At 36.4% G+C, this 13,360-nt stretch overlaps 1 protein-coding gene across 4 annotated transcripts in view; it reads right to left on the bottom strand.

Moving 5' to 3' along the window:
• Nucleotides 1–4,144: 4,144 nt before the first annotated feature.
• Nucleotides 4,145–13,360, bottom strand: part of KLHL2 (kelch like family member 2) — a 114,893-nt gene continuing 105,677 nt past the window's right edge. For 3 of the 4 annotated variants that reach the window (XM_054485007.2, XM_054485008.2, XM_054485009.2), the window contains 3 exons: nt 13,085–13,225; nt 9,302–9,445; nt 4,145–5,266 (listed from right to left, as the gene is read on the bottom strand). In XM_054485007.2, coding sequence (XP_054340982.1) covers nt 5,238–5,266; nt 9,302–9,445; nt 13,085–13,225 — 314 coding nt within the window. In that variant the 3' untranslated portion in view covers nt 4,145–5,237. Of the gene's footprint in view, nt 5,267–5,909; nt 5,974–9,301; nt 9,446–13,084; nt 13,226–13,360 lie in introns of all 4 variants that reach the window. The other variant, XR_008502071.2, reaches the window with a different exon arrangement.

Raw genomic sequence — 13,360 nt, 5'->3', positions numbered from 1 at the left:
CCGCCGTCCCAGGACTTTTATTTCAAATGTGACCTGTGTAGCAACCGCAACTCCCAAACCCGGGAAGAGAAGAGCATAGATGAGTCTTAAAATCTATGTTGACTGTTTTGTGTTTCTAGACACCCTTGCCTTCCTTTTTCTGGTCTACCTTTTAGATTTAGATCTTTTCGTCTCCCTTGTTTCCCCAGCCTACGTATCCTTTAATAAATCCCTGCATTTTGAAAACGGAGAATTTCAAATGCGATTTATCGTCATTTTGCAGATGAGAAATAGAGGCTGGGAAAGATTTTAAAAGATTGAACATCAAGGGAGATTTCGGCTCCCAGGACCTTGACCTCGCTACATGGGCCGAGGACGCCCAGGTGTTGTTGCAATTGCTGTGCTGGACGATGAGTGCCCGGGGGCGGGGGCGGGGGTGGGGGGATTGACGCAGGTCTTTGCAGCTCTAAGCTCAGTTTACACCATCTCTCAACATTAAAATATTGGGTACTGGGGTATAATAATAAAACTGTGTACAGATGTGATAATATACTAAAACTTTCACTTAACGGAAAAGGTGCCTTTAAAGAAAAAAACCGCACAGGGGCATCATTTGGGCTAGTGAAGGCCCTTTTTCCTCCTCCTTTATTAAGGTATAATTGACAAAAATTGTGTTTACAGCCACACATGATGTTTTGATTATGTGTATATTGTGTCAAATATATACAGCTTCTGAAAACGGAATACTATTGTTTCACTCCTCCATGCTTTTGCTCAAACTGGCCCTTCTGCCTGGAATAATCAGCCATCTCCATGCCGCCCCATCAATTCAGGTACCATCTCCTTGAGGAAGTTCCTTCTTGAAAAGTGTCTTTTTTAGATTCAGTGTGACCTGTACTCATTCGTCTATCCCTCATGTTTGGCACACACATTCTTTGTAAAGTATCATGACAGAGGTCACGTCAAATGAAAAGAAATGGGATCTGTCCCTTGGTTATCAGAGTCAGCCCTGTCTTTAGGATGCCTTTACAGTGGTGTCTGAAACCGCCCCTATATACTTTATGAAATTAATCTGGGAAAAAGGGGTGGGGGGAACGAAATTAAACCAAGCTTGCAGCACACTGAGGATTAATAATTAGGTCAGCTTGCTCTCTGACCCCTTCCTCATAATTGTTTGCCTATTGCTTCAGAATCATGTAGACTCTTACAAGGTTATAGTTTCCCGTAACTGCTCTATAGACAACAACTTGAACATTATGAAACGTTAAGTTTGTGCTTTGAGATAACCTTTCAGGTCCTTCATACTGATGAAACTACTGACTCAGCTGGTCTGAAGGACTACAAGGAGCTGACTCACCAAAGAATGCAGTTCCCACATCCTGATGATTTCATCCCCCTTACCCCAGCCAATCGAGGACCCTAATTTTCCAGCCCCTTGCCCTCCAGGATCCCCTTAAAAGCCCCAGCACAGAACTCCTCGGAGAGATGAATTTGAGAGTCTCCTCCCATCTCCTCTCGGCACCCTGCCATCACTAAACTCTTTCTCTGCTGCAAACACTGCTGTCTCAGTGTATACTGTGCAGTGGGCATATGAATCTGTTGGTCCTGTAGTGGATGCTGTGGCACACCACCTAGATTCCCCTCTTCAAGACCTAAGCAGGCATTCCTCCAGCTGCTGAGTACTGCCAAAGAGAAGCACCTCTCCCCACGGGTATACCCCCTTTCTGGGCAACAGCTAGTCAAGTAACTGGTTGAAACGGGTATAAAATCCCTTAAACCAATGTAGGGCTACTTTGCTTGGCCATCCCAGCTCCAGAGCTCCCCATCCTATTGGTTGTGTGATGACTGCACTGCCACCCAACTTTTGTCTCTGCCCAAATCTGCCATCCTCTATCAGGTAAGCATCAATAGCACACGCTATCGGGCCACACTTACTAGGCTTGGCATTCTGTTAGCAGTGGATAAGTTACTTCTCTGTCTTACCTGGCACTTCTGTAAAATAATAATACCTACACCTCGAAGAGTTATTTATGATGATTACATGAGATAACGTGTATAAAGCCCTTTGCACAGTCTCTGGCATACAAGATATCAGTAAATGTCAGCAATTATTTCTGATTTGGAATTCTACTACAGTATTACATTTTCTAAATCAGAGCAGGTGTAGGTGTTTGGAGGGGTCAGATTATTTTAAACCTTAAAGGCTTAGAGCTGGAAAAAAATGCTGATGCAGCAGCTCAACTCACTTATTTCCCTACAATGGAGATTAACAGGGGGCTCAGGGAACAATAGCTGTAATTTATTGAGGGCCCTCTGGATTTCAAGCATATTAACATGCATCATTTCCTTCAAACGCAACAACCTTGTGACACAGACACTACTATTGCCATTTTAAAAACAAAATAAGGGTTGGAGGTTAAGTAATGTGTTGAAAGTCATAGCTAGCAATTGATAGAGGGAGCTGCAAACCCAGAACCCTTTTGTTTCTATGCCCACATGGCTTTTTCCCTTAAAGCCAGGATTAGAACCCCAGAATCTTGACTCAAAGTATAGTTCCATTCTCCAATGTAGCCTCCTCTCCAAAATGAGATACTGGCAGCCATGGAAGTCAGTAGGAGGCAATTTGCTTAAGACAAAACTAAAACAAGATGGTGTCAGCACACTGCTATGTAATATCATGTGACCCTTTTATATCTCATAAAGTCTCATAACGCATCAGCAGTTAGGATTACAAATACCTGGGTTCTTATGCTATAAGGAACGATAAAGAGATAATAAATACCAGGAATCATACACCAGACTCCATAAGAAACAGGGAGAGAACTGATAGTCTTCTGACAGTAAATACACCATCCGCCTTAACCACAGTCATCACTGCTTTCAGCCAAGGCATAGATCCAAACAAAGCAGGCAGACGAGTTGCTTCACAACGCAGGTATGTGGATCCAGCCTTGAGCTCTGCTCACACCTGGGGCTGCTTCCTTGGCAGGATTTCTAAGACACCTCTCTGCCTTATTATTTTTCATACAATAATGGAACAGGCTGAAAACACTTCCATATGCCTTTAAAAAAATTTCAAACTGGAAAGACAAAGGTTGGCATAGGGGAAGGAGGTATGTCTAAAGTCTCTGAAATCACAGATATGAATCCAGCTACTGACAAACCTTGGCAATTATAGTATAGCTATTAAAGCTTCAAAGATTAAGAAAGTAGAGGTATTTGACATGCTATGTAGTTAAGTCTGTTACTTTAATAGGCTGAGATTATATTTTAAGAAAAGCTTTAAGATTTTTCAGATAAATCTTTAATTGACAGATTCATATAGAACATTAGTGTTTGGAAGTGATCAGGAAAGACAGAGACTTCATACATTTTTCTTGGTGCCTCTGTCAGAAACAGCCGACTACTCCAAATTCATTAGACCTTCAACATGTTTGTTGACAATGATGTGCTGTAAGGCAGAAATTCATGTTTTCATCAACTGAGCACAGGCTTTTTCTGATTAAATTCATTTATAATGGAAAGTTGAACTAAGTATTAAATGTGGTTCCATGTTTAAATTTGAATCGAAATGTTATCATAGCAATCTTTCCTCTTGATTATCAACTGGTCTAGCAACAGCTCATGCCAACTTTTTTAATTCCTGAGGAATGGTCACAATATCCCATCACCTCCTCCTTCACCTTCTTCCCTTTCTCTGCTGTGTCCAGCACCTCAGCTGCCTACCTGACTCCACTATTCCTATTTCCTCAATTCTTTTTATTTGGTATCAAAACCACAGTTTATTTCTCAGTTACTTTGGAGTAGGTATTTTTTTTCTTTGACCTTCTTTTTGGTCTAATGCTACTTGTTTTATCCTTATCTCATACCCTACCCATATCAGGGACACAAAAATATAAAAAGTTTAAATTTTACCAATCCTTGACAGACCTCTCCTTGATAGTTGAGGTTACTTTTCCTTGGAAAGAGAACCATTTTTACTGACTTCGGTTATTCATTTAACCGAATGTTAAATGAAGTTTTGTCTTGTAGGTCGGCTCACTTTGGCAATAAATTAAAAATGCAGATTTGTGAAGTGACAAAATGCAAACTTTATAAAAGAGCAAAAAAACTAACAGGAAACTTTAACACAAAACTAAATAGATAAAAATCAGGAACACTGTGAAACAAATAATATACAAACTTTTATTCAAAGATAATTCAAGAAAGACATGTTTTGGTCATTTTTAAAGTGAGATTAATTGAAGATCTCAGAAAAACTGTATCTGATCAACACACATGGCTACTCACAGAAAGTTCTCTCTTCTGTTAATAGCAGCTAAATTTATACACACAGAAAAAATTCCGAAGACCATGCAAATTCAGTTGAATTCCATACATTCATTATATTCATCAAAAACCTGCAGTAATGTTCATGCCAAAGTGTTAATTTAAGAAAAAAATTAAAAATACACACCAAAACATGACCAAGATTAAACTAAAGAAAATAATAAATAAGCATAATTTATATTGTATTTTAAAAAGTTTGGCATCACACATATTCAAGTGTGTCACACCAGGTCCATTCCTCAGAAGTGGCATTTAAAGTGTTAAGCATTGTTAAATATCAAAAAATACAACTCTGTTTTACAATGTAGTACTGGCATAATTCAAAGTACTGTGCCAATTATAAATAGTATAATCAAGTTTCAAACATCTTTTCAAACATATTTAAAGGAAAGCATATAGACACACATTTATATGCACATAATTTATTATATTCATGTAATCAAAGTTATTTTATAAAAGCAAACAGTTTATTCCTCAACTAGTTTGTATACTTACGTAGATTTTAATATCTGTTCAAAGATTTTCAGTTCCTGGTATACAGATTTTTAGAAGAAATAAAGATAAAATTTAATTTTACAAGAACACATATTACTTCATCCTCCTTCACAAAATAATCTGTAGTCATTCAAGGTTGATAAGAACTAGTCTTTATGAAAGCAACTGTTGTCTAAAGACTACAGATTAAGTCCTGCAGTCCAAGTTTCTTATGAAAATTCAGTCAGCTGCTGCTCATTGCAGAAAAAGCCTACACGGTGCTTCTACCAAAAATAATCTTCAGTATCCGAGGCCTATAAAGGCAGACGATCGTATCTTCTGCTGAGACTTAAAGTGCAGCTACAAGTGGAGAAGTGCTAGATTCTCAGTCACTTCACAAATACTTGTTGAAGGCTGTTTCTCATGTATAAATATGCTGAAAATGTCCTTCAGGCTCATAATGGTTTATCAATAACTGTGACCCCTGAGCAAAGAAATGAAGAGATAAAAAAGAAGTCACAGGCAGCATTCTGTATCTCTGAGAAAACACTCAATTCTTCACTATAATACGAAGGCAGGAGGAACCACACAAATCATGTTTCAGAATCTCTTAAACTTTAGTAGTATTATCATTTAATCTAAATGACAGTGAAAACTCTGTTTAGTTATGGACTAGTTAAATATAAGACTATTTAATCCAGAACTAGTCTTTTCCTCTTTGTAGTTACAATTTGGAAAATATACTCAAAAGGGAACACAGAAACTTTTGAGCGTGATGGACATGTTCATTATCTTGATTGTGGTGATGGTTTCATGGGTATATACTATGTCAAAAGTAATAAAATTATATACTTTAAATATACAGTTGACCCTTGAACGACATGTGGGTCAGGGGTGCTGACCTCCACGCAGTCAAAAACCCATGTATAATTTTTTACTCCCGCACAATTTAACTACTAATAGCTTACAGTTGACCAAACGCCTTACTGATAATTAACACATATTTTACATGTAATATATGTTATATATGTCATAACATGTTATGTGTTATATATTGTATTCTTAAAGTAAGCTACAGAAAAGGAAATGTTATTTAAAAAGTCATAAGGAAGAGGAACTATATTTACTATTCATTAAGGGGAAGTGGATCATCATCAAGGTCTTCATCCTTGTCTCTTCACATTGAGCAGGCTGAGGAGGAGGAGAAAGAGGAGAGGTTGGTCTTGTTGTTTCAGGGGTTGCAGAGGCAGAAGAGGTGGAGGAGGTGGAAGGGAAGGCAGGGGAAACAGGAGAGGCAGACACACTTGGTGCAACTTTAAGGAAATACACTGTAATTCCTGTCTGACTTTTTTGTTTTTCTCATTTCTCTAAAAATGTTTCCACATAATACCAATCCTCTTTCCACCACTTTCTTCAGTTACAGTGCACATATCATAGAAGGGCCCATTTCATAAAATAAGTCATAAACAGTCTTGAATAACCAAACCCTTTTGCCAGACTGTCTAATGTCAATTTGTTTTCTGACATTGCTTCTACGTCTTCTTCATTGTCTGGCAGTGGTTAAGAAGCACTCATCTCCGTCGAGTCATGTTCTGTTAATTTCTCTGGTTTGGTATCTATTAGCTCTTGAATTTCTCCAAGATCCATCCCTTGAAACCCTTCATCATCAACCTTTATAGCCACATCCATGATCTCTTTCATGATTTCTTTGACTGACTCTGTCAGAACTCCTGTGAAGTCATACACAACATCTGAACACAGTTTTTTTCCAGCAGGAATTTATTGTTTTGGGTTTGATGACTTTCATAGCTTTTTCTATAACAATGATATATTCAATGGTGTAATCCATCCAGACTTTCGTGTTTTCTCTGTTGAGATTCTCTTCCATAGCACTGGCAATTTTTTCCATAGAGTGCCATGTATAATGAACCTTTAAGGTTCCTATGGTCACTGATCTAGAGGCTGAATTAGACACATTGTGTTTTAGGGGCAAGTAGACCACTTCTATGCCTTTGGTGTTGAACTCATGGGGTTCTGGGTGGCCAAGGGCACTGTCCAATATCAAAATAAACGGCAGTCCCTTACTGGCAAGGTACTTCCTGAACCTGAAGCATAGATGGAACCAGTCCAGGAAAAGAGTTCTTGTTTAGGCCTTCTTGTTATACAATCAAAAGACTGGCAGCTGGTATTTATATTTTCCCTTCAAGGATTGGGGGTTAGCAACTTTTTAGATAAGAGCAGTCCAAATCATAAACCCAACTGCATTTGCACAAAATAGTAGAGTTAGCCTATCCCTTTCTGCCTTAAATCTGGTGCTTGCTTATCTTCCTAATAAATGTCCTTGGTGGCACATTTGTCTGCATTAAAAACTTGTTCAGGCAGATATCCATTCTCCTCAACAACTTTCTTAATGGCATCTGGGAGCTCATCTGCTGGCCCCTTGGTTGACAGAAGCTGTTCTCCTGTTATCTTGACATTTTTTGAGCCAAGCCCCTTTCCAAAATTATCAAGTCATCCTTTGCTTGAGTAGGCTGAGGAAATTCTCCAGCTTTAGATCCTTCACCTTCCTTTTGCTTCAGGTTGTCATATAATGACTTTGCTTTTTCTCAAATCATATTAGAGTTGACAGGTATGCCTTTCTTACAGCAATCCTGCACCCACCAAAAACCAAAACCAAAAAGTCAAAAATAATAAAAATTTAAAAATTAGCCGGGTGTGGTGGCACACCCCTGTAATCCCAGCTACTCAGGAAGCTGAGGCATGAGAATTATTTGAATCTGGGAGGCGGAGGTTGCAGTGATCTGAGATCACGCTGTTGCACTCCAGCCTGGGCAACAAGAGTGAGATTGTGTCTCAAAAACAAAAATCCTGTACCCACATAAAAGCTGCATGTTCAACACAAGATAAAAAGGGATTTCACAAAAAGCGTGAAGTTTTCAAAACTGCTGGGATGGCTGCAGACAGCTTCATGAATTTCCTTTTTCCTTTTTACAATGATCCCTACCCTGGATTCATTTATTTTGAAATGGTGGGCAAGTGCAGCAGCAGACCTCAATCCATGGTATATCTCAAGCAATTCAGCTTTTTCATGTAACGTCGTGACTCTTCTCTGCTTCATTGAAGCACTTCCTAGCACCATCACCAGTGGCACTTTGTATGGGTCCCGTGGTGTTATTCAAGGTTTATGATATTGCAGTAAACATGATGAAAAATAAGGCAGAACCATGAGAGAGAACTTTTTACTGAGATACGCATCGCTGAAGAGACAAATTGCTCTTTCAAAGGTGATTAGCGCCCCACAGCTTTTTAAGTGGATACTCACAACAGCTGAGCTCACCAATACAGCAACAGGAGACGGCTATAAAATTATTATAGTAGTACAGTAACATACTACAGCTAATTTCATGCAGTTATGATTTAATATTGTATCTTTGTGGTTTGTTCACATTTCTCTGGACTGTGAATGACACCATCTATGGTTTGTGGGTGTTTGTTCCCGTAAGAGTTTGTGTGCATATGTTTTGATAAATTTTAACTTTTTGTAATAGATTTGTGGATATTTTGTAGTAAATGATAAAACAGACTAATATCTACATATATTTTATGTGTTCATAATCTTAAACTTAATTTTTTCAATATTTCTAGGTTATGCAGTTCATCTGAGTTTTTTCAAACTGTTACAAATCTCCAAAAAAATTTTTCGAACATAATTATTGAAAAAAATCCGCATATAAGTGGACATACACAGTTCAAACCTGTGTTGTCCAAGGGTCAACTGTACGCTATGTATTCTGTCAGTTTATAACTCAATGAAGTTGTTTTAAAAATTCATCTAATATTCAGCCATGTTATACTGGAATTCTACTGTACATAGTTCTTCTAAGTACTGTTTTGAATGATACATAAGCAACAGTGATGGTTAATGAGTTTAAACATTTTCTTCCTCCACTATTGGATCAATTTTGTTACAGAAATATTATACTATTAAAAGCAAGATAAATATAATTGAAATAAATAACACAAAGACTCACCATAATATTTATTAAAATTATTATTTATCTTACTAAGAGAATGGACCACAAAATCACATTTTATAACTCAACCAGTACTATGCTTAAGAAATAAAAATTATTCCACAGCCTCACTATAATACTATCTCATGAAGCCGCACCATGGGGAGATGTAGGAATCCTATCCTATTTCTTGGACATCTCAGGAATTAAAGCCTTGCCACATACGAATTCTTCTCTGCATACAGATTTCAGCTACATTAAATTTTATTATATGATTTTGTATATCAAAGATTTGGGATTTTGAATACAAATGACTGTAGAATGACAAAAGTATACTGGTGCTTTATTTCAGAATATACACAGCCAATGTTAATCATCTTAAGAATAAGATATAAACTATACCTTGAGAAAACACTTTATTCTTATAACAGAAAAACTTTGTTAATATAAAATTCATAATCAGGTCATCTTTTTGTACGGAAATTGACTTTAGAGACAATTGTTACCTGCATAACTTCTCCCTGTGCTCATACACGATGACACAACTGTCCATTTATCGGTTGTTGGGTTATAATATTCTACTGATGCCAAGTTACAGGAACCATCGTCCCCTCCAACAACATATAACAGACCATTAACTGCACAAACTCCTTTAAAAAATTACACAGAGAGAAAACAATTATTTAAAAAATTTGGATGAATATGAGTATCACTGTACATGTTTAGTGAGGTAATCCAGAGACACTAAGTTCTTTGAAAGGAGGCAAGAAGAGAAAATAGTGAGCATGTAAAGAATTCTTTTTATATTAGGATAGCCAGGCACCATGGCTCACACCTGTAATCCCGGCACTTTGGAAGGCCGAGGTGGGCAGATCACTTGAATTCAGGAGTTCTAGATGAGCCTGGGTAACATGGCGAAACCCCATCTCTACTAAAAATACAAAAATCAGCCAGGCATGGTGGAGTGTGCCTGTGGTCCCAGCTACTCCAAGAGGCTGAAGCCGGAGAATCACTTGAACCCAGGGAGGCAGAGGCTGCAGTGAGCCAAGACCACACCACTGCTCTCCAGCCTGGGCAACAGAGTGAAACTCTGTCTCCAAAAAAAAAAAAGAATTCTTTCTATTTTGGGAGACTATAATACCACTTCTAAGCTCCTACTGAGTGTCATTTATGTAGTAGTTACTTTATATATGCATTATTCCACTTAATTTTCACAACATTATAGGTTAGAAACTATTTGGACCCTCATTTTATTTTATTTTTTTAAATAAAAAGTCAAAGTCAGCTACTTAGGGAGTCTTAAGGAAGAAAATATATGTTAGTAGAAGGTAAAAATATTCTTAATTTTAATTATCACACTGAATGGTTAGCTATTTTATCTCCCTTTAAAGAAAACAATATTATTTATCTATTAAAATAACTCTTTTCTTTGCAAAAATTCAAAACATCTAGAAAAGTATAAAGAAAAAAAGATGACCTCCAACCTTATGTCTCTTAGAATAATGACCATTAAAATTTTGATCTCTACTCTGGCTAACTTTTCCCTATGCATATATACTCAGATACTTTCTTTTTTAACCCCAAAGTAGCTCACACTACACATGCTACTTTATTAAATAACTTACCCACCCTGGCCAACCAACCTACCGTGGACATTTCCTCAAGTTAATAAATATAAATGTAATTTTTATGTATGATAGTTTATTTAATCATTTTTTTACTGATGGATATTTAAGTAATTTTGATTTTTTTGCTGTTACCAATGATGTTGCAATGAACAAAGATCTCCTGAATAGTGTTTTGAATACTTGAGCAATTTTTCTTAATATAAATTATTAGAAGGAAAACTGCTGAGTCAAATGGTAAATGCTTTTAAAAAGCTATTTCAATGTAATTTTTTAAAAGTACATTTAATATCTTATAAAAAGTTCAGTGCTACTATGAACTTATACTAGAAGGCATCAAAAAGTCCCGAAGAATGCTGCCCAAATCTACAAAACTTTGTAGGAAAAAAACTCATACCATTTTAAAGTTGTTCAAATACTTAAAAGCAAGAACCAAATGCTGCTGCCACACAAGCTCCGCACAGTAGTTACATGTGTATGCAACACTCTATTTCAGCCTATTGATGGACAACATAGGACTGTGAGAGAAAAATGATCTCAAAAATGGCCCTGCTATGATGGAAGGCATGAACAAGAAGACTATATTGTCCTAAAGAGTTTTCCCAATTATATCTATGAGGGGCTCACAGATTAAAGAGCATCCCACTGCAGAAAGGGAAGTTGGTCCATACATCCATTTGAATATATTAGCTATACATTCAGAAGACATCAATTTTACTAACCCACTAACTCACAACACCAGATTCCTTTTAGGCGATCGGAGCCAAATCACTTTGCCAAAAGGATGCACTTTCCTGCAGTGTTTGATGGTTCCAGTTTATTCAGTTTACTTCAACAGAATCAAATTCATATTGAGAACCTAGTACAGATGTGCTAGGTATTAAAGGTCTATATATAATCATTTAATTCAAATTTATTTCATTTTTACTCCACTCTTGGTGTCATAATTTACCATACTTATGAAAACTTTTGAAATCTGGCTTGTAAGCTGCTTGCTATTTCAAATTTATATGGATGCTTTCACCTCTCCCCATTTAACAATGAATACATGTCCTCCACTCTTTGCCAGTTTAGTTCTTTCTTTCCAATAATTTAGGTGCTTGGATGAGGTCCTTAGCCTAGGTTATTAAAAAGGAAGAGCTGAATAGATCTTATCAGAAGTTTGTTTCAGATTATCAGGAATATGGAATGAGGGTGAGATTTTAAAATACTCTTATGAACTTAAATAATTTTAAAATATATGCTCAGTTGGATTATATTGTGTCTTGTAAATTATAGAAGTAAATAATTCAAATTTTGTTATTTGCATAGAAAATAAACATAATTGATTGAGAAGGAAAAACAAGCTGAAAAGTAAGCTTTCAGATTTCTCTCTTCCTGATTATCAAATAAACTCAAGTAATGTTGTCTAAATCAAAATATGAAACAACTTTTCAACAGAGACTTACGTCTTTCTCCTAAATCCTACCCTTTCCCACACAATTTTTTGAAGAACAGGATAATGATAGCTCTATATATACAAATTATCTCTTTATTCTTCTACCTAAATGAGTGAATTTTGATATGAAAACAATAAACACATATAGAGAAAAAATAAGATTAGTCTAACCTTTAAGAAAATATTCATAAAAAGCTCAAATTGCAACTAAACTTCCTAATCTAGGAAGACACATGCACAAATCACCATGGCTTTTCTAACTTAATGTATACTGGAGTCACTTATTCTACTAAGGACCCAGATTTGAGGGTCTTACCATCGAACGAACTGATTACCATATACAACTGACTAGATGACGTGCAAGGCCAAACAGAATTAATTATAAATTCTGGTCTGCTGCTAACAGTAACTGCAGTTCCACATACTTAGTCTCTCTTAGTAATCACACTTCTTTAAAGAGAAACTAAGATGAGCGCTGATGGAGGGGGGGTGTCCAATGGTGTACAGTAAGTTTGAGACTCACCAGGAACTTATTTTACACTGTGAGAAATGACATGAAGATAATGGCATTTTGAAGAATCCTAGCATTTCCTGAAAGGCTATGTAGCTATCTTGAGTCTATTCTCCATTTGTATTTCCCTTCCTTGATTCTTCTTTTTAAGTGATTAGTTCCCTAATCTTGAAGTTCTCTCCTTTCTTAAAATTATTTGTTGTTGTTGTTGCTTTAGTTTTTCCATTTTTCTGGAAATCCTGAACTGTATTAAGCTAGGGTTACCTTTGCAGACTTCCCCTCTAGATTTAGATAATCAACTAGCTTTTTAACCTAGTATAAATATTTACTCAACTAGACTAAATTTCCTGAGAACTAGGATCTCCAGTATATGATACATAGTAGGCACTAAAATATATCTGTTTTAAGAATGAATGAATTCAAGTATCATTTAAAGGGTCTATTCCTAATTTAATTAGTCTCCACATTTATCACCAAAAAGTAGCAGCTAGTAGAAATGATGAGTTTACTGAAGTGTCAACAACAACCTGTTATGTTCCAGAGACTATGGCAGGCATTCACTTTATAGGATTATTACATAAGTTTCTGTCTTTAAAGAGTTCAAAGTCTATCAGGGAACCCAGATCAGTAAAAGAACAATGGAAATACACAGTGATACCAGTGAAACTTAAAATAAAATTCAATATAAGTTTTATAACCTTAAACTGACAGATACCTGCATTTCTTCTGCACATGTTCATATCTGCAACCTGTCTCCAGGCATTAGTGGTGGGATCATATACTTCAACACTTTTTCGTACTAAAGGGCCATCATGACCTCCTACAGCATACAATAAATTGTTTAACACACCAACACCTATAAAACACAACCAGCCAAATAGAGGGGCAAAAAGAACAAGAGATTTATATCATATTAGGTTTATTTAATTGACTTGTAACTAAAACTTTTGAAGTTATCATAATAAAAGCAAGCTGATACTATAGCCTACAA

The sequence above is a fragment of the Pongo pygmaeus genome, chromosome 3 (assembly GCF_028885625.2).
Source record: "Pongo pygmaeus isolate AG05252 chromosome 3, NHGRI_mPonPyg2-v2.0_pri, whole genome shotgun sequence".
Taxonomy (NCBI): Eukaryota; Metazoa; Chordata; class Mammalia; order Primates; family Hominidae; genus Pongo; species Pongo pygmaeus.
The sequence above is the reverse complement of the archived record's forward strand: the minus strand, read 5'-3'. Positions and strand labels throughout refer to the sequence as shown.